This window comes from Nuphar pumila, chromosome 2 (genome assembly GCF_984573655.1).
Source record: "Nuphar pumila chromosome 2, dmNupPumi1.hap1.1, whole genome shotgun sequence".
NCBI classification, from domain to species: domain Eukaryota; kingdom Viridiplantae; phylum Streptophyta; class Magnoliopsida; order Nymphaeales; family Nymphaeaceae; genus Nuphar; species Nuphar pumila.
Window position 1 is genome coordinate 138146721 of NC_143250.1, and position 22007 is coordinate 138168727.

The 22007-nt window shown below is 37.0% G+C and overlaps 1 protein-coding gene across 1 annotated transcript; it reads left to right on the forward strand.

Moving 5' to 3' along the window:
- The first annotated feature begins 1051 nt into the window (after nt 1–1051).
- On the forward strand, nt 1052–21146 carry LOC149847286 (RNA-binding KH domain-containing protein PEPPER-like). Its single transcript, XM_089996909.1, has 6 exons — nt 1052–1500; nt 2266–2518; nt 5460–5608; nt 5694–5954; nt 19139–19333; nt 20761–21146. The coding sequence occupies exons 1-6, from the start codon at nt 1177–1179 to the stop codon at nt 20932–20934; spliced, it is 1356 nt and encodes a 451-aa protein (XP_089853035.1). The 5' UTR covers nt 1052–1176; the 3' UTR covers nt 20935–21146.
- The last annotated feature ends 861 nt before the right edge of the window (nt 21147–22007 follow it).

Sequence of the window (22007 nt, forward strand, 5' to 3'; positions counted from 1 at the left end):
CTAATTGAGTTGGACCCATGAGACGAGGTTAGCATACATACCCACTAATGATTTATGAAAAATCATACCAAAATCAGGTTTTACCCGAATTCCAATTGAGATCCAGTTTTTCAGTATAAAAAACATAAAAAATATTATTTTACGGCTATGAAATGGATCTGATTTATGCAATTCTTACTCGATCTGGGTATGGATTTTCTTATGAGGATCTATTTCAAGTCTGAGCCTAAACTCGGTACCAGAACGTCTTAATCAACTTCTAGTCCAAATCTACTCATTTCTGACAGGGATCCGATCCGTTGACATCCCTCTCTTAAGCTCTAATCTTTTGCTGGAAAACTTATTATATATGTATTATTAAGTGAAAAAATATATTTTAGATACCCTTTAAGTTATACGGGTTGGATTTGACTTCCATGCCTCGACCCAACATACTGGTTTTTATTTGGGCAGGTATGGGTACACCCTTATGGGTCTCGGGTTGATCTTTTGTCAGGTCACAAAAATGAAAACCTAAACTCGGATTCTTATGATTTCAGAAGTTTACTTTTGCTTAAAATACATATAAAACGGGTTGGGTACCTGACAAAAATCAAAACCTAGAGGTGTCAACGGGTCGGGTTTGGTTCGGACCCAGGTGAAACAAGACCTGGCCCAATTTTCAGGTATGGTATCAAGTCTGGATCTGATCCTAATCAGACTCACCATAAGAGAAACTATACCCATACCTGTAAGATCTACATGAACCAGACCCAGGCCATACCCGGTAAAATAATATTTTTTATCATTTTTACATTGAAAAATTACGGGTCTTAATCGAAACTCTTGTCAGGCCCGGGTCTGGTATAAAATTTCACAAACTATATCCAGCTCCATGTATTAATCAGACTTTGGGTCCGAACGCGGGGCTTAATCGAGTCTTCTTATTTATCACACCCAGACCTGTAGGGTTTGGTACGGGTCACTTCACCCGTTGACACCCTTATCAAAATCCAAATCCACCCGTTCACAGCCCTAGAAGCGACAACAAGAGCTGCCTGAAAAAAGGGAAGGGAAGGGAAAGAGGGTTTTATTTTAGAGCGGGAAGAGTGTGAAAGCCGAGTCTCCCGAGTCTTCGTTGCAGAAAGCCGAGTCTCCCTCTCTCTCTCTCTCTCTCTCTCTCTCTCTCTCTCTCATATGGCCGATCCCGCCAAGCAAGCAGCAGTGGCGGAGGAACAGCCTCTGGCGGAGCGCGCCCCTTTCCCCTTGCTGGAATCCGCCAACGGCGCCAAGGGGGAGGCACCCGCCGAAGCCGCCGCTGTTGCCGCCACGGCGGCGGCGGCGGTGGGGGAGAAGAGGTGGCCGTCTTGGCCGGGAGACAGCGTGTTCCGTCTCATTGTGCCCGTGAACAAGGTGGGAAGCATCATCGGCCACAAGGGAGAGCTCATCAAGAGGACGTGCGAGGAGACCAGAGCTCGCATTCGCATCCTCGAAGCCCCCCTCGGCTCCACCGACCGCATCGTCAGTACTCTCCCTCCCTCCCCCCTTCCTTCCGTGATTCATTGCTTCTTCCGTTTCTTCCCTTTTTTTTTCGTGATCTTTGTTTGGGTGTTATATGACATGAAAATTCATCATTTTCCCGTTGGTCCTTTTGAAGACAACCATTATATGTTCTTTACAAAATACAGTTTTTTCGGCATTTTCGCCGCCATTATGAATGGTGGTTGGTTGTCTTTCTGCCGCATTTTCGTAAGAGTTATCATTTGAAAGTATAGCCACAGATACCATCAAGGGTATACGACTAAGATTCAGAGGAAGTACAAAATGAAATAGCGAATCATGTAAATGAAGGTGATCTATTTGTTTGGGTCATTGGTTGAAAACCTATGAGCAAATAAACATATGGTTCTGTTTGGAAGCACCAATTAATGTAATAGGTCTCGGATGTGTTGGTATCTTACATTCTGCACCATGATGCAGCATCCCAACTTGTTCCAGTTTGCTGGATAAGTGGGTCCATCCAGACATCCCATAAACACCTCCTAAAATAACAGGGTTGTTTAGGATGCCCCAACTGCCCTGCGTCACGATATTCTTGAAAGAACATGCTAGCTTGTAATTCCATGTCATTACCATATAATGGAATAACAACAAGAATTCTGCACTTCCCATGGTATGTTTGGATGAAATAGGATTTTACAGATTCTTTATGCGTCGATTCATTATTTGTTGTCTGTCATGAGAGAATTGCTTCAATTCCTGTTTACCAATCTGTACTTTAATCAGGTTCTGATATATGGAAGGGAAGAACCGGATGAAAAGATATCCCCTGCTATGGATGCAGCTTTGCGAGTGTTCAAAAGTGTTACTGGACTTACAGAGGGTGAAGGTGATGGTGCAGCTTCAGTAGCATCTCTGCCTTGTTCAATCCGTATGTTGATTGCTTCATCCCAATCTATCAGTTTGATTGGAAAGCAGGGCTCCTTAATAAAGTCCATACAGGAGAGTAGTGGTGCCCATATGCGTGTGCTATCTGCAGGTATGTGGAGCTAATTTTTGTGTCGACACCCTAATCTTTTATATATCCCTTAGATGTTTCCAATGATTTTAGTAGCAAAGTATGCACTAACTGCTCATGTCAATGACACTATGCTTTATTTTGTGCTTCAAAAATGATGTGCATGAGGATAGGTCAGTGCTTCGAAATGGCTAAAAAGCTGTGCGATGTTTTGAAGACTTTGGAATTTCTTTTAATATGTCCAATTTCATGTTTACTGAGGTTCTTTTTGTTTTGTTTTATCTTTTTCCTGGGGAATTGGAGGGAGATATCATTAGGAGGTTACACTATTGAGCTATTGTTGGCGAATTGTTCATATAACTATGTAACTAAAATGTTTTTCTTTTTCAAAGTGGCAACTTGATCTGCCAATTTGTGGTTTCTATTGTCATAATGATTCCCTAGCAATTCAGTCTAAGAATCATTTTTTCCCCAGATATTGGGTTTCTGATTTCTCTTGTGCGTGGATTAATCTTTGTTGATGACTTGCTTTTAGTTATATCTTATTGGTATGTTGACTTATAAACATATATATCTTCATTGTGTTTTTACCATAGTTACCGGAAGCGTTACTGCTAAGTGGGAATCATGATTCCCAGGAAGCAAAATTTGAAGTAGTTTGGAATTGCACTTCCTATACATGAGAAATGCAGTTCCCCAACAAAGGAATTCACGATTCCCATCGCATGGGAATCGTGATTCTCATCCATGGGAATCTCGATTCCCAGCCATAAGAATCATGATTCCCATGACTGAGTTTCCATTTTCAGAAATAGGAATTCCAATAGAAGGAATTTTAGTTATTGAATATCTGAATTCCAATTCCCAAGTTGAAGAATTTCAATTCTGCATGTATAGGAATTCTAGTTTCTAAAACTTAAATAGACAATGTAGCATATGCTACATTAAAAACTTTAAGGGCATAGAGAGTAACCCTTTTTTAGTTTTGAGTAAAACATTTCAAAAGGAAGGGCATTTGTATCTTTTTGCTAAACTTAAGTAGAATTGCAATATAGATGATAAGTTACCCATTAATTGCTGCACATTTTTTCTCAATCATTTCAATGTTTTGTTGCTTAGTATCCAAATTCCAAACACCAAAGTAAACTTATTAATGTGCTTTTTCAAGTTGCACTTTTATTGAATGTATGTTAGTGTGTTATTCAGCTATTATATTAAATAAACTAGCTATTTATTTCTAATAAGATGATATAGCTGTCGATTTTAGATGCCATTTCTTAATTATTTATTAACATACTTCTCTTTTCATCAAAGAACTTCATTGCTTAAAAGTTTTCTTACATCAATCATTTATCATTATTTCTCACAATTTCTTATACCGTTTCCTAAACAATTCCCCCTACCGCTTCATACTCACTTCTCGCTTCCTAAATCCTCCGGAAATTTGGATTGACCGCTTCCTGATTCCACTTCCCGCATTTGATTCCCGTTCTGGCAACTATGTTTTTTAGTTTTTTACTGTTTTATCATATTTGAGTATTCCTTTGTTGGTGACTGCTTGTTAACTGTATGACATTAGTCTCATATTTACCAGAATGCAGTTGTTTTCTGCCATCCTTGTTACTAGAAAACAATTGAATGTAAAGAGGCCAGGGTCCAGAAGTCTCTACTTTCCAGCCTCTTTTCATTTGGTATTTACCAACCATAGGCTGGACAGATAACATCCCAGTGGCACTGTTCTGCAAGAGCTGCACCATTTCCACAGGGATTTAAGTCATGGCTGAAATCCTCACACACATGTGCATGCACACACGTACAGAAGGTCTTGATGTGGTGCTCCATTTCCCTCCCATTTTTTTTTGAAAAAACCTCTGCCTAATCTTTTTTGGCAGTGGAAAGATGAAAAAAATGGCATACCCTGATGACACATGGTTTATTAATGGTGCCCTCTTTCTCCCTTTTCAATCCTCATATCCCACTGGTAGGTCCTTCCTTGCAAGACGAAACTACAAAACCTGTCTTTCAGCAATTCCATGGCTAAAGAAGTTAGAAATAGACCCACAAATGAAAACAGTTAAGTCCCATTCTTTTAAGGGCTTGGGTTTTCACCTGTTTTCCAGCCATATGCATTGTGAAGAAACTCATTTGTTTCTTGTCTGTATGCCTGCATTTTCAACTTTGTTGTGTATGGAATGCAAAGTGCTTCATCCGGCACTTCTGTCTCTTACCATGTGTGACCTACTCAGAAAACTCCAATTTTTTCATAGATAAGAAATGATTTTTTCTCAATCTAGTTGAAACATCATAATTGCTTAATCTATGTATATATTTGCTCAATGTAGTTGGGATATCATAGTTGCAAGTTGCTTTGACTTAATCTAACATCATAGATATGTTGGAAATGGATGATTTTTTAAGAATGGTCCTTGAATTGTGTGTTTCTGATGTACATACATGTTTAAGTGGAGAAATTTTGATGTGTTTATGGCCATCAATTTTTTAATCACCAGAAGAACCTGCTCACATGTTGGCATTCAGTAGTCCATTTGCCGATCCCCAATAAGCGAACCTTGTAGATCACATCTGTCGGGTTAGTTTTGGCAAAAAGAATTTGCTAGGTCACTTGTTTATACAGCTGACTTTGCATATATACCAGTGCCAGTACTTAGCCGTAACAACATGGACAATCATTTTTCTTCACTTGTAACAAACCATCTTTACTTAGTTCCATTGTGATGCTAAATTGTTTCTTATGTTTTGTTTGTCCATTGTCATTATAACTTGATTGTATCTTTGGCTATTTAAACTATTGAATTTGTAGTCTATGAGGTTTAACATCCCTTCTAATTATTGGAAAATTTTGAATGCCTTCTCTAGCTGGAAATTTATAAAAAAAGTTGCAATTTCGTGCCAAGTCACTTTTTGGTACCTGATTAATGCTGTTTGATATGTCTTGTGGCAGAGGAGTCTCCATCTTATGCTACTTCAGATGAGAGGATTCTTGACATACAAGGAGAAACTATGAATGTTTGTAAAGCCCTGGAAGCATCTGTTGGGCATCTTCGCAAGTTTTTGGTTGATCATAGTGTTATTCCTTTGTTTGAGAAAAATGTAAGTCTTATGTCTCATTATATTTATCAGTCTGCCAGGAATAGGTATTCTAAATTACTAATGCTTGCTATGGTTCATTTGGTAGTATAATGATCCAAGCATTCAAGATCGTGTAGCAGACACCTGGGCTGAGAAAACGCAAGGCATTCCACATAGTACCTCACAAATTGGAATAGGAGCAGATTACGCTCTTCAACTGAAGAGGGATCCCTTCTATCTTGATCGTGAAACCTATATAGATTCACAGGTTCAGCTCTCTGGATTGTCAGTATATGGGCAGGATTCTTCACTTGGTGGACTGCGATCTTCAACATTAGGGCGTGCTGCTGCTGCTTTGGTTACACAGGTATTTTTCTTTTGATGTGGGAGTTTTCAAACAATTTTCTTCACAAACAGTGTATGCAACTATTTTTTTTTGCTGTTTGCTTTGTAAAATTTCTTTCATAAAACTAGCATGTAGCTTCCTGTTTATATTAGATATAACTATCAAGAATGGTTCCCTTCTTTTTCTCTGTTAGTGGGGAAGCAATCATTGTTAAACAACTTTTTTACACTTGTTTTTACGTTCATGTAGTTAATGTTTTAGTTTATGTTATATGGTATCATTATGGCTTGGTGTTTATATGTACATGTGGATGATTATCAAATCCTTCTATCTTTTGGCATAATACTAAAACTAATCTATTTTTAGTATATTGTCAAACCCCGCCTAAATATTTTGCCATTGATAAAAAAATTCATTTCCAACCATTTCCATTGAACCTCCTTGAAAGTGGTTGTTCAAGTGCCAACTTTTATTCCATAGCATTTTTATTTGGACAATTGTTCATTGTGTAATGAAATGGGATCAACACAAATAAGTGCCTCTTATGGACAAAAACAACATAGATAAATGGAGACCACTTATGGGTCAAGATACAATCATAAACACAATGCCACTTATGGGCATGAGAAACCACATAAAAATATAAGGATCTTATTGGAAGAATGCTTGAGAACAAACTTAAAATACAAGGGGGGTTCTACCCTTTTATATACACAAAAGACATGAGAGAGTATGAGAGAGAGCCTTGGGACTCTCCCCAACAGCTAGAAATAAATCTGTTGGGACCCTCCCCAACAGCTAGAAATAGAGCTGTTGGGGGAGGTCCCAATGACTATCACAAAGGCTTAAATACCCCTTTAGCTAATAGCTAAAGGACATTGTATGCAAAAGCCTAAAAATACCTAAATACCTAAATACCTAAACAGTTTACTGTTGTGCCCCTAATGGGCACAATCTATTACATAGGATGAAATGATTAAAATACCCCTAATGGGTTTTACCTATTACATCAATAAATATATGTATCTATCTATCTATCTATCTATCTATATATATATATATAAATATATATATATACTTTAACACATTGCTCTAGTTAATTTTTTTAGGTCAATCTTATGATAGATACTAACAGGTATATGTTGTGGTATAAATCGTCTCTGAATTCATTTGTATGTTAAACTAGTTCACTAAAGATCCGCAATCCCGAACAGCTAGAAATAAATCTGTTGGGACCTTGGGACCCTCCCCAACAGCTAGAAATAGAGCTGTTGGGGGAGGTCCCAATGACTATCACAAAGGCTTAAATACCCCTTTAGCTAATAGCTAAAGGACATTGTATGCAAAAGCCTAAAAATACCTAAATACCTAAATACCTAAACAGTTTACTGTTGTGCCCCTAATGGGCACAATCTATTACATAGGATGAAATGATTAAAATATCCCTAATGGGTTTTACCTATTACATCAAGAAATATATGTATATATATATATATATATATATATATATATATATATATATATATATATATACTTTAACACATTGCTCTAGTTAATTTTTTTAGGTCAATCTTATGATAGATATTAACAGGTATATGTTGTGGTATAGATCGTCTCTGAATTCATTTGTATGTTAAACTAGTTCACTAAAGATCCGCAATCCCCAACAGCTAGAAATAAATCTGTTGGGACCTTGGGACCCTCCCCAACAGCTAGAAATAGAGCTGTTGGGGGAGGTCCCAATGACTATCACAAAGGCTTAAGTACCCCTTTAGCTAATAGCTAAAGGACATTGTATGCAAAAGCCTAAAAGTACCTAAAGACCTAAACAGTTTACTGTTGTGCCCCTAATGGGCACAATCTATTACATAGGATGAAATGATTAAAATACCCCTAATGGGTTTTACCTATTACATCAAGAAATATGTATATATATACACATATATATTTACATGTATATATATGTACATACACACTAACAGTAAGTATATATATATATATATGTACTTTAACACATTGCTCTAGTTAATTTTTTAGGTCAATCTTATGATAGATATTAACAGGTATATGTTGTGGTATAAATTGTCTCTGAATTCATTTGTATGTTAAACTAGTTCACTAAAGATCCACAATCCCATGTGCAGGTTTGTAGCTAGCAGCCAAATATACAGAATCTGTTATCTACCGGTACTTGAAAACATTGATTCACATTGTTTCTTGCTAACTGATAATCATCATCATCATCAAGCCTTATGCAAACTACATGGAGGCTTCTTTGCTAGTTTTCTCCATTTCTTCCTATCTAGAGCTACAACTTTGATCACTTCACAATCTGTAATATCATCTCTCACTACCTCCCTCCCAGTTGGTGTTTTTCTTTCTGTTAAATTCTTTTTGCTTGGATAGTTTCAACTTTTCTTACTGGTGTTGTAGTAGTCCTCTACATGTTTCCAAAGTCCAAACCAGAGTTACCGGAAGCTTCTTAGATAGGTGGGAATCTCGCTTCCCAGAAACTCGCTTTGGAAGCGCGATACTCCTCGCTTCCGAAACTTCATGGGAAGTTCGATTCCCCCACGCTTCTTCTATGCTTCTCATACACATGGTCTATGCATACTATATACTTTTCTCGCATTTCTTTTCACCTTTTTCATGTATTTTCTCTCACGCTTTCACTCACTTTCCATGTACTTTCTTTAAATTGGTAACCAACATTGTTAGATTTTAACAAAAAATTTAACTCTTTTCTAGAGAAATCATGAAATATAAGAATGATCAATTTTATTTTAGTTTTTATTTGTTTCTTGTTTGATTCCATATTGCTTCATTTTTTATTCATATTTTGCTTTTAAATTGAAACTTTGCTTCCCGCTTCGTATAAATTTTAAAATGCCTCGCTTCTCGCTTCCGCTTCCCGTATCGTTTCTCGCTTCCGCTTCCTAGTTTGGCAACCTTGGTCCAAACCATCTTAAATGCTGTCGTATATTTATTTTTCTTTTCATTAATCTTAAATATTTTTTTCATGTACTTGTTTTTAGTTTATTCTTTTTTTTTTTTAACTTAAGCAAGTGCATCCTTTGTAACATACACATCTCTGTGGCATTTACTCGGCACTTTTTAGTGTACTGGTCTTATAGCAGTTTTGCAGAAACATCCTTTTAATCGTAGGGACCGGAATGAAGTATGCGGAATTAGAAGTCAAAGATGCAAAAACATCAACTAAGTCCAATAATGGACAATTACAAAACCACAATGATCATACAAGAAGTCCACAATGGGTCAATACAAAAAGCCTTAAAAGGCAATGCCAACAAGTAAAGAATACAAATCTTGTTAAAGAAGGCTTAGAATGCTTGAGGAGAACAAAGGGGAACATCCCCTATTTATACAAAACAAATGAGGAGAGGGGCGTCCATTGGGAGCTCCCCCATAGAGTTGTTGGGAGCTCTCAACGGTTCCATGAGTGGGCCCCAATGATATAAAGAAAAAAGAAAATAAAAAAGTACATTGAAATAAATATAAAAACTAAAATAGAAAAAATAGTTGTTTCTAGAAAACAACCAAGTACATGTGAAAAGACGAAAATGACCCTATAGCGCAAATTAGACTATAACAACAACTACGCTTTCATCCCAAAACAATTGGGGTCGGCGATATGAACCAACAAAGAAAATCATTATGGGTCTTCCACATGAATCCTTCTCCTCCATTCATTTCTATCCAATGCCATGTCCTCGGTGAGGTTCAAAGCATTCATATCCTTTCTTATCACCTCCATCCATGTCTTTCTAGGCCTACCCCGACCTCTTTTAACTAATATATATATATATATATATATATATATATAAACACCCCCTCAAACTTACGGAGAAATAACCGAAAGTTTGCAAATGAGAAAAATAAAGCGAGGAGCAGGAAGAGCTTTTGTGAAGAAATTTTTCAACTGGTACTCTGATGTGACATATAATAATGTAATAGTTTCTCTCAGATATTCATCACCTACATAATGACAGTCCATCTCGATATATTTAGTACACTCGTGGAATGTGTAGTTGCTTGCGACTTAAATTGCACTTTTATTGTTGCAATACATCTTAGAAGGAGTGGAGATCATTATGCCCATATCACTGAGAAGACTTCGAAGCCACACAAGCTCCATGGTTGTAGCCATTGCACGATATTCGGCTTCAGTTGAGGATAGGGATACTTTATGCTGTTTCTTGCATATTTATAAAATCATAGAGTAATCTAAAAACACACAAAACCTATAGTTGAGACTCTATCATTGGGATTTCTACCCTAATCAACATCAATATAGGCATATAAATCAAATGAAGATGATAAGGATAGAAAAACCCCCTGGTTATAGTATTCTTGATGTATTTGACAATTCTCAAGACAACCCTCATGTGCACAGTGGTAGGAGCATGTTGAAACTGACTGATAGAATGAATTGCATGAGCTATGTCTGGCCGTGTGATGGATAAATATGTGACGGACCCAACAAGTTGGCGGTAAGAAGTAGGATCTTCGAGTAGAGTCCCTTCTTCCAACTTCAATTTAACATTAATTACTTCTGGGGTTTCTATCTTTTTATCATTTGAAATACCAGACTTAGTACAAATATCAACAACAAGTTTCATTTGAGAAATGATGTACCCTCTAGGAGAGTATGCAACTTCAATACCTAAGAAGTATTTTAAGAAACCTAAATCAGACATGTCAAAGTTTTCTTTTAAAATATTTTTACTGATTCCTTGATTGTTACTTCCAGTGATAATTATATCATCTACATAAAATAGAAGAATAACAACCATAGAACCTGTACTTTAAAAAAAAAGAGTAGTGTCAGTATAACATGAATGGAAACTCAGATGAGGCATTACTTTACTAAATTTATCATGCATTACTTTACTAAATTTATCATGCCAAGCTTTTGGAGTTTGTTTTAGACCATATAAGACTTTAACTTTAAGGATTTTACCTTTTCCAATACAAAACCCCAGCGGAGGATTTGTTATCAACTTTTTCATTTAATTCACCATTTATAAAAGTATTTTTCATATCTAGTTGATAGATGAGCCATTTTTTAATAGATGCAATGACTATGAGAGTCCTAACACTAGTCATTCTAGCTACCGAGGCGAATGTTTCTTCATAGTCAATACCATACTCTTTGAGAGTATCCTTTGTCCACTAGCCTAGCTTTGTAACGTTGTAGAGACCCATTACTCTTGGTTTTAACCTTAAAAACACAACTATATTTCTTTTCTATGGGTAAGGAAGTTATTTCCTATGTTTTAGTTTTTTAAGAGCACTCTATACTCATAGCTTCAACCCATCGAGGAAGATTTTTTGCTTCATTATAATGTGATGGTTCATGATAGGAATGTAGTGCAATTAGATATGACCTATATTTTGGTGTTAATGTGTCATAAGATAAAAACCTATTTGGTGGGTTGGAGATACAATTGGATCTCTTAAGGGAGGTTTCCTCTAACGATGAATTTTGAGAATATTTTTCTAAAGCATTTAGAAGATTCCTTTGTTCACGTCGAGTATAAGTTTGCATAGGTTTATCAACAATATCATTATTTATATGGGTTTCTTTTTCCACATTATCATCACCATTTTCATTGATATTTAAGGGATTATCCCCTATGTCATCCAAAGAATCATCACAAGAATTCAACTCTTCTTACAAGAAGAGATCAAATAAAAAGTTTTAATTAACTTCATTGTTTTCTTTGGTCTTTTCAAAACCATTTTTATTTTTCAAAAAGGTTACATCTTTAGAAACATATAGTTTGTTATTCTTAGGATCAAAACATCTATATCCTTTTTGGTTTTCTCTATAATCCATGAATATACATTCAATGGCTTTTGGAGACAATTTATCTCTTTTATGAGAAGGCACAAAACACTTACAACCAAAGATTCACAACTTATTAAAGTCAGGTGTTCTTTTAAATAATTTTTCATAAGGAGATATGTTTTGAAAGGATGATGAGACAATTTTATTTATCAAATAAGTTGATGTTAGAGCGGCTTTGACCCAAAAACTTTTTGGAATGTCTTTAGAAATAATTTGTGTCCTAGTGGTTTCTAAAATGTGTTTATGTTTGCTTTCGACTAATCCATTTTGTTGGGGAGTTCTAGGACATGATTTTTTGTGACAAATTTTGTTTAGTTTTAAATAATTTTGAAACTCATTTGATAAGTATCCACCACCCGAATCAGATCTAAGAATAAAAATGTTGCTTAAAAATTGATTTTTGACAATCATATGATTTTTTTTTAAAGAAGGAGAAGGCATCAAATTTGAAATTAAGAAAGTATATCCATACGTACTTATTGAAATCGTCAATAAAGGTAACATAATATGAATATCCTCCTTTCGATAAGACGTGAGAAGGTCCCCAAACATCCGAATGCACTAATTCAAAATGTTTCTTAGAGACAAATGTTCTATTTGGAAAGCGAGTGGATTTTATTTTTTAAAAGATACAATCTTTGCAAACTAAATTTTTCTCATTGCAAAATTTTTTCTTAAAGGAAAGAAGATACATAGATACATGTTAGAGAAGCTTGGATGCCCAAATCGTTTATGCCAAGTTTCAATATCTTTATCTTGGACATAATTACAAAAAGAGTTTAGAGGAAGGTTTATATAGTTCATGTAGTAGAGATCTCCCTTCCTATGGCCTTGCCCAATTAGTTTTTTAGACCAGAGATCCTACACGGAGCAACCCTTGGATAAAAAGATGATTCCACATCCATGATTGGAAATTTGTGAGACGAAAAGAAGATTCAAACTTAGTTGTGGAACAACCCTTACTTTTGACACAAAAAGGTTTTTTAAAGAATTTAAAATTCCAACACTTTTAATTTGCAAAGATGTTCCATTGGCAATTGAAACATAAGAGGTTTTTGAATTAGTGCATAAGTCGGATAAACCATTCTCAAGAGGTGTCATATGAAAAGAGACCCCCAAATCAAGGATTAAAGAAGACATACCTGGAGGGGAAGATGAGGCTATTGCGACACCCGACGTGGATGGAGATTTGAGTAGCATTTGAAGTGCCTCCGATAATTGAGCAAACGAAAAAGAATCTTTTCCTTTAATTGGTTTTTTTTCTTTGGTTTAGTTTCTTCGACGGAAGCAACTTTGTTCGTTGGGTTTTCATATAACTTGGGATTGTTAGGCCGTATATGACCCGGTTCATGGCAATGATGATAAATGACTTTTTTGTAGCTTTCATTATAGCTATTTTGCGTCCCAAAGTGTGGAGGCTTGTAAGTTTTCACATGATTGCTGGGCTTGGATACGACTAACACTTCATCTCCTCCTTTTATCATACCAAGGCGAGTTTTCTCTTGGCATATTTCGGCAACGACATCCTCTAGAGGAAAAAGCTTAGATCTATGAAGGAGGAAAAATCTATCTTGTTCATATTCGGGCCTAAGCCCATGTAAAAATTGGAAAAAATGTTATTTTTCCATTTGCTCCCTTCTTAGTTCAACATCTTCACTAGCAACCCACTTGAGTTTAAGAAGAGATAGTTCATCCCATAAGGGACTAAGAGTGCTAAAGTAATCGTAGATACTCATATCCCCTTGTTTAATGGTACATATTTTTTTTTTGGAGAAAAATTGTTTTGCAAGATCTTTTTGTGTATACGTACCTTTCATGAAAAACTATGCTTCGTTTGTCTTACGAAATTTGGCTATGTTGGCACATATCTTGAGTTCAACATTGTTCTTAAACCATGTAAGAATTTTGACATGTTTACTTTTCCAATCTTCAGTCTTAGATTGGTGATCCTGAATAGCTTTTGCTCGAGCGTTTCCTTTTAGAGCCTTTTCTTGTCTTCAGTTTTGGTGAGTTTGAGTTGTGGTTTTGGAATAGAGCCCATCACGTATTCCTAAAGCTTTTCGCCTTTGAGGTTATTATCCATGACGGATGCCCACATCCTATAGTTGGTACCGTTCAACTTGAAGGAGAGATCAATCTTTTGCTCATTTTTCATTGTGACTTAGAGAAGAAGGACAAAGATTATGGAAGATATCCTCCACTTAAATTGCGGCAAAAGCTTTGATTCTAGAATCACAATCTTTCAATGGTCACCTTCCATGAGTCAAAGAGCACAACTTTGCTCTGATAACATGTAATGAAGTGTGCGGAATTATAAGCCAAAGATGCAAAAGCATCAACTAAGTCCAATAATGGACAATTACAAAAGCACAATGAGCATACAAGCAAAAAATCTATAATGGGACGATACAAAAAGCCTTAAAAGGCAATGCGAACAAGTAACTTAGAATGCTTGAGGAGAACAAAGGGGAACATCTCCTATTTATACACAACAAATGAGGAGAGAGGAGACCATTGAGAACTCCCCCATAGAGTCATTGGGAGCTCCCAACGGTCATATTTATGATCGTTGGGGCCCCAACGACTCCATGAGTGGGTCCCCAATGATATAAAGAAAAAAGAAAATAAAAAAAGGAAAAAATACATTAAAATAAATATAAAAACTAAACTAGAAAAAATAGTTGTTTCTAGAAATCAACTATGAGTACATATGAAAAGACGAAAATGCCCCTATAGAGCAAACTAGACAAATTATATATATATATATATATATATATATTTTAACAGGGACACTCATTTATAGCATATGGTTGTTAGTTTCTTTCACTATCTAGTTAACACCAAATCCTATAATGTTGTCTTCGTATCCAACATCTTGATGTATTATATCTCCTTAAGTATTCAAACTTTTGGCATTTTTGAATTGCAAGGTCTTTTATATTGACTATATGTAGGACCAAAATCCTACCATTGAAAATCTTTTATTTGAAAGGAGGTTTTAGAAAAGTATTTGTTTTGAAACTGAGTTTTTTTCAAAGAGGCGTGGGGTCCTCACTAGTACGAGGTCAGACCGTTCCTCCCCAAGTAGCGAGCGATAATCCGACCAAAAGTTGAGATTTTCTTGAGAAAGTGATCTTCCAAAGCTTCCTTGAGAACTTGTGAAGTAACCCTCTAGAGTGGACTCACCCAAGGATCAAACAGACGAAAATAAGTGTGTGCAAGTTAGTGAAGTGCGTAGAAAAAAGAAATCACAATAAAATAAACAATTAAGAATAAGAGGAGAGAAAATACTTACTCGGGCTTCTGGCGAGGCCTAGCCCTTGCTTGTGCACTAGCGAAGTCTCCTCACCCAACCACGAGCCGAAGATTTGGCTCTCTCCCTACTCTAACCAGGATTCTTATGTGAGAAGGGTATTCCCCATAAGAAAAACTATTCTATAAAGCGAGAAAGTGGCAAAAAAGTAAACTATCCCAGGCAAGAAGAGTTCTAAGCACTCTTTCCTATTTCCCAAGCTTGGTGGCCAACCAAGTGGGAAATCTAGCCTAAGACCTAAGAAAACTACCTAGATGAGCTACCTAGCCTAGGGAGAAAGTTGGAAAATTTACTTAAAGCCTCCTTGAAGTGAAGGAAGTGAAGGAAGAAGGTGGACACTCCCAATTCTCCACGTAAGTACACAAACTCAAGTTGAGAAGTTCACCCAAGCTCAGTGATGCAAAATGAAGCAAATGAGGGGGTATTTATAGCTTTCCGCCGCTCAAGCCCCACAAGGATTGGTGCCCGATGGTATCACTAGCGCCAGTCTTAGATTAGCACTATATGGAGCCAGATGCTAGTGCCTCCCACTGGGGTCAATCCAACTTGTTGTACTGGGTTGGATCTGAATCCAATCCATACCAGGAGTGCTTGGCGCCAATTGGATAGACTGGCTCCAAGCTGACTGGTGCCAGTCTCCCAGAATGGGTTGGATTGGATCGGGTCGGTTCCAGTTCTGGTCCAGTTTCAATCAGACCGACACAGTCCAGAGTGGCGCCAATGTGACCCACTGGCGCCAATCCTACTAGATCTAGGCCTATTGGGTTGAATCGGGTCCAGATCCTTATCCAGTTCCAAACTGGCTGGCTCCAATCTAGATGGATCTGAATCTGAATTTGAATCGACTCAGGTCTAATATGTTCTGATCCTGGTTCATACCAATTGGCACCGATGGGTCACATTGGCGCCAATCTTAATGGATCTGGGTCCAGATTGGGCGAGAAAATTTACAACAAAGACTCTTCTAACCGGGCACCACACTCGCACCCATGTGGTTTGACACTTAGACACCGCTTCTTTTGTGTCAGGTGAAGTCAACCACACTGAGGTTTATGCCTATCCAAAAGTAGATTCAGTTAACCCTAACCAACTCTAGTTTTATATATATATATATATATATATATATATATATATATATGCACACACATGCACATATTGTTAACTTAAAACTGTTTAAAATTATATATATCCTCTGCGCACCCAATTTTTTTAAAAGTGCCGCATCACCTCACCCGCACCTATATGACATATAGGTCAGAAACCTGATTTGGACCCATTCTGACACACTAACGGAGAAACACCTATATCTTGAGATTTATAAATCCATTTGGCAAGCAGTTTAGTATGTTGGAAAGCTAACATCTTGGGCTACAATTGGTCTTTTAGGCTCAAAGCCAAATTTCACTATTTGTAAGGACAAAAATGCCCTCAAAGTGGGCCCTACTTTCCAAACAAGTTATTTTCAAAACCATAAACAGGTTATGGCTATAACTTTTCGCTCTAACATCGGATCAAAGTGATTTTTGGTTTGTTGGAAAGCTAGAAACCTGTACTTTTGGTTGAAAGAGGTTGAGAATGTTATTCTATGGGTCAAAATTCGGCGAAAACAAGATTTCCTTCGAAAAGACTCGAAAACACCGAAACCTTTTGAAAATATTCTTTGAAATGCATTTTATCAAATAGGACTTTGGAAAATGCCCTTTTAAAATGTTGGAGTGTGCCTATTAGTGAATGGGAGAATATAAATTTCCTTTTCTAGAGAGATACTTCGTTTTCTTGGTGAATAACGAAGTATAAAGAGTTCATGCCCTGAAATCTGAGGCATGTTAACAAACAGATCCCAAATTTCAACTTGTCCTGGCATGACTATTTGTTGGGGACCAACTAATGATGCTGGTTCGTGAACCCCAAAAAAAGTTGGGTGTCAACCCTATGATATTTCTCTGAGCCAGCTTCCTCGGTAAATTAAAATTCTACTTCATGTATTTCAGTTTTATGCACTAATTCTTAGATCCTTCTTTTCGATGCACTCCAAAATTCTATTTTTAAATTTTTAGCACATTTTTTATCTTGACTAACAAATACAAGTATCATATCATCTGCAACTAACATACACCAAGAGTTCATATATATATTTATATGAGTAATGCCCTCCTCCTGCCCACCTTCTCATTCTGTGCCCTAAAAAAATGTCATTTTTGGGCTTTTTTCTCACATCTAACATCGTAGATGTGATCTATAGGTTTCGTTTAGTGGGAAGGATCACCGGAATCTGACATGTATGCAGGTTTTTACGGTGATCCAAAATCAATGGCTATGAAGGTACCAGTTTTTCCCGGCTCATAAAATTCATGTTTTTTCGTCGAAAAAACATGATCTAAGAGTCTATTCCCACTAAATCGAGCATGCTAAACCAAGGTTGCCACACTAGGAAGCGGAAGCGAGAAACGATTCAGGAAGAGAAAGCGAGAAGCGATGCATTTTAAAATGTATAGGAAGCGGGAAGCGAGGAATAAAAAAAGGAAATATAAGAACTGAATGGGAATAAAAATGAAACACAAATAAAACTAAAATAAAAGTGAGTAATATTAAATTTCATGATTTTTTATTGTAAGAATTAATTTTTTAACAAAACCTAAAAATGATTACTACCAATTTAGAGAAAGCACATGGAAGTGAGTGAGAAGAGTGAGAGAAAACACATAATAAGAATAGATGAAGTGTGTTGAAAGCATAAGAGAAGCGTAGAAAATCGAGGTTCTCATCAAGTTTTGGAAGCGGGGAGTATCGCGCTTCCGAAGCGAATTTCTGGGAAGCGAGCTTCCCACCTATCTAAGAAGCTTCCAGTAACTCTGCTAAACACATCTAACGGTTCATATCTATCATAAAACACTTCAAAACTATGGGGCAGAACATAAAATGGGGCCTAATATGTTCAGTTCTCTCTCTCTATATATGTATATTGTCTATGACTGATGCAAACAAGTGTGGGGCTCAAAGAGGATCCTTGATGTAGCATAACTATAATTGAAAACATACTTGTCCCTCCACATGAAGTTCCAATAGTCATTGTAGCTTCATCATACATATCTTCAATTATTTGAATATATCTGTATCAAATCCCTTTTCTCGTCAATACTAACTAGATAAATTTCTTGCTAATTGATTTTGTCTTATTGTTCTCATTCTTGTCTTTGTAACTCTTTTTTCTTTTGGTTTCTTATCTTTTACATATTTTTCCTGCGGAGTTTGTGCCTAATAATCCTTAAGAAATTTGATGATATATCTTTTCAATGCTAAATTGAGCCAAATTGGAATGACATTCTTTGTTTCTTATGAAACCCAAAGATGAATGGAGGTGCTACCTTGTTTTCTTCTTGAATTTTTGATGTTCAATCTTCCTTGGCTGGCCCTTTTTGCATGACACATTTCTTTATTAACTTTTATGATGTGATGACCTAGACAATGAGCCTACACGAGCTCGAATCGTGTTTAGAGGCATGCCTGATATCCAACTTCTCCCAGATACCGTGTTCAAGCCCCCCTGTGAACGTCCCAGGTGACCCTAGTGCACCACTACCTTTGTAACCTGGGCTGTGCACCGAGAGTTTGCTGCTGAACAGGGGGTTGGTCCTGGTGGGACCCGGTTGAGGTCCACTTGTAGGTATGCCTCGGTGAGTCTACCCTAGACCGACCTGACATCCTCACAGGTTCGTCTTCATTACGAAATGAAAAAGATCTACACTGCAAAACTAAAATTTTAAACTTAGCTGAGCTGTTATAGTTGTAAGAAAGGTGTTTTTTATTATCTTAATGGTGACATTATTGATTTCCAGCACACATTCGTCGATCTTTTAGCCAAATATGCACTTTTTACCTTTTATTTTTTTCCGGCAACAGCATGATATATAAATTTTGGAGGCTTTTCTTTTGCTTGTGTCTGCTATTCGTACTGACAAATTTCCTAGACTTTTCTTTTGCGTGTCTGCTATAACCTACTGTGACTTCTTACCTTGTTAGGTGACACAAACAATGCAAATTCCACTCTCTTATGCCGAGGACATCATTGGGGTTGGAGGAACAAATATTGCATACATACGCCATACAAGTGGTGCTATCCTTTCTGTCCAAGAAAGCAGGGGTATGCCTGATGAGATAACTGTTGAGATTAAAGGCAGTGCTTCTCAGGTTCAGTCCGCCCAGACTCTTATTCATGTAAGAAAACTTACATATCTTTGTCTCATCAGCTTTCCTTTTCTAGTTTTTCTATAATGTCACTGTTGCCAGCCTACCAAGTATAATATTGGCAAACAATGTATTAGCATTAAGTGGTGGTCTTGAAAAAATGTTTTTTATGCATTTAATAACATATGAATAATGATTACGAACAGCAGGAAACACACATGAACACAACACACATGTAATTTTTGATCAAATGGATCAGGTTGACCAAGATCCGAAATCCATTCAACCCAGAGCTTGTGGCTCGTGGGACCCATGCCTGGGGTCCACCATGGGAGGGTATCTACCCCTAATTTTGGAGCTGGCTAAGAGTGGAGAACCTCTTTATGGCCTCGGCTATTTTTGAAGAGCCTAAGTTTAACCTAAGGTTAATTTTGGAGCTCCATAATTCTGGAAGATCTACAAATGGAAAAGCCAAAATTAGAGAGGAACCAGGTGAGACCCACCTTAGGGGGCATCCTCCCCTATTTCTAGAGCTCCATTGGACTCGTGTAGAGGCTCTTAAGTGTCTCTAAAGATGGCAATTGGAAGTCAAGTGTGTGGACTAAAAATGAAGGATATCCTATTTCTTGTTTGATCCAAGTAGGCTTAACCCATAATAGTCTTAGCCATCTGAGTGTAACTAGATTTAGTTTTTGGCTATATAGGTTTGATCTAGTTTTATGTTTCATTTAAGGATTGCTTTGCAATTGGTGTAAGGCTTTTATGAGCCCCCTTGACTTATATATATAAGGGCCTTGTTCTAAGCTTGAGAATTATGAAAATGAAATCAGAACTTGAATCTTGTCTCTCTCCCTCAAAATCGTCCCTCTCTCTTCTCTTCTAACGAGTCCATACCCTTGCCTCGTCTCTCTCTCTCTCTCAAGGGCTAGTTCCTCTCACTTTTAGGTGTGTAGATCTCTAGTGGGCCTGCTCACCTCAGTGGACCAAGGCTGTAGCCAAGGCCCACCTCAATCCGGCGTGCTCAACTTCTCCAAGCCAAACCGCGGTGTCTCTGACCTCTCCTAGCTGGACCAACCTCTGTATCAGACCCCAACCCAGTCAGCCTGAGTCCAGTAAGTCGTTTCCCTTAACTCAAACCTAGCTTAGAACCCACCTAACCTGGCCTTCTTCCTGCGCAAAATTTTTGAACCCAAGCCCAGGAACACATCATACACACACATATATATATTCAGAAATGATTTATGGAAGAAATATAAAATCACAACAATATAGATTTGACATGCAAAATAAAGAAACATTTTTGTTCTAAAGTATATTTTAATAAGTTAATATTGCAGATGCTGTTATTAACATGCAAATAAATAGTACATTAAGTAATTGATCACTTTGTAAACAATGCTTTTGTTTGTCTTAACTATGACTAAACATATTGGTTTTGTGGCTTCAATCTGATGCAGGAATTTATGGCTGGGCACAGGGAGTCGGGGGTTGGCAGCTTCAGTAAACTTGATACTGGTTTGAGATCGTATTCACAGTATAGTAGTACATCCTACCCTACCTCATCCTTGGCTTTGCAGTCGATTGGTGGATATGGATCTTCTGGAGTTGGATATAGCAGCTTTAGGCTGTGAAGAGCAGAGAGCCTGTTTCTCTCATTAATTTGCCTTTCCCCTCGTATGCCTTTTGCTGTTTTGTATTAAAACAATCAATATTTTCAGTATCTTAGCCTGTAAAGTGTCAGCTGCGGCAGTTAGATTTTACTTGGTGCATTTACTTGAAGGCACTGTTAGTCTAAAGAAGTTTAAGTTTTCCCATTAATGCTTCTTTTGATTTGTTTGATTAACATGTCTCGTTGTGTTAGACATCTGTACATGTTTTGCACCCGATGGGACTTCCTTTATTTGGAACATAGTCGCAGGTCTCACTGATATTTTGGAAAAAAATCTCAATTTTATTGCTGATAATCTGATATTATCCTGAAAATGCGGGTTTTTAAAATGTTGCTTATTTTCAATATATTTTTGCTTTTATTGTGACAATGAGTTTTTTTATATTACACGTGTTTTTTTATCTAGAGTAATTTCCTAACTCCGACCTACTTTTTTTTTGAAATCCCATCTCAGGTACCACTTTTCCTGAAATTCCTGATATAATCGTGAGGTTTTTTTTACTAGGCCAAGTAAAGATCTTCTGTTAACGTCCCTCGTACATAACGGAGGAAAATGTTTGAGAGAGAGAGCGTCTCCTGCTTTTTTCTCTTTAACTGTTTGAGAGTCAGCACAGGATGTCCTGCAGTAACTGTTTCAGATTCAGGTTTGATGTGGTCAATTCAATACTGTACCCGACTAATCGGATGTTGGCTAACTGGATTCAGATGTGGATGGTGAGCAATTCATACCAAATCCGATTAAGTGGAGCTGGATAGTGATGCAAATGTGCTGGATTTAAGAGATGTTCTGCAATTTTTGGATGTTTTGGATCCGATTTTGATCTGAATCTATGTATGTAGCTGTTCCAGATCCACACTGTTTGCATCCCTAGGGCGGGATTTGGTTGAATATCGGGTAAATTCAAACCCGTTGACATACTCAAATTGGCCTTAGGTATATAAAAAAGATAAAAAGATCTCAAAACAATACTTGTAGCAAATTTTTGTGTTGTGGGTTCTACACAGAAAATCACTGTGTTTTACACAAAAAGCTTG

Excerpts from the sequence above, each read along its gene's own strand:
- LOC149847286 (XM_089996909.1), top strand. The coding sequence starts at position 1,177 with ATGGCCGATCCCGCCAAGCAAGCAGCAGTGGCGGAGGAACAGCCTCTG. Across the intron at positions 2,519-5,459 it reads TATGCGTGTGCTATCTGCAG|AGGAGTCTCCATCTTATGCT; the intron begins GTATGTGGAGCT and ends GTCTTGTGGCAG. Across the intron at positions 5,955-19,138 it reads CTGCTGCTTTGGTTACACAG|GTGACACAAACAATGCAAAT; the intron begins GTATTTTTCTTT and ends TTACCTTGTTAG.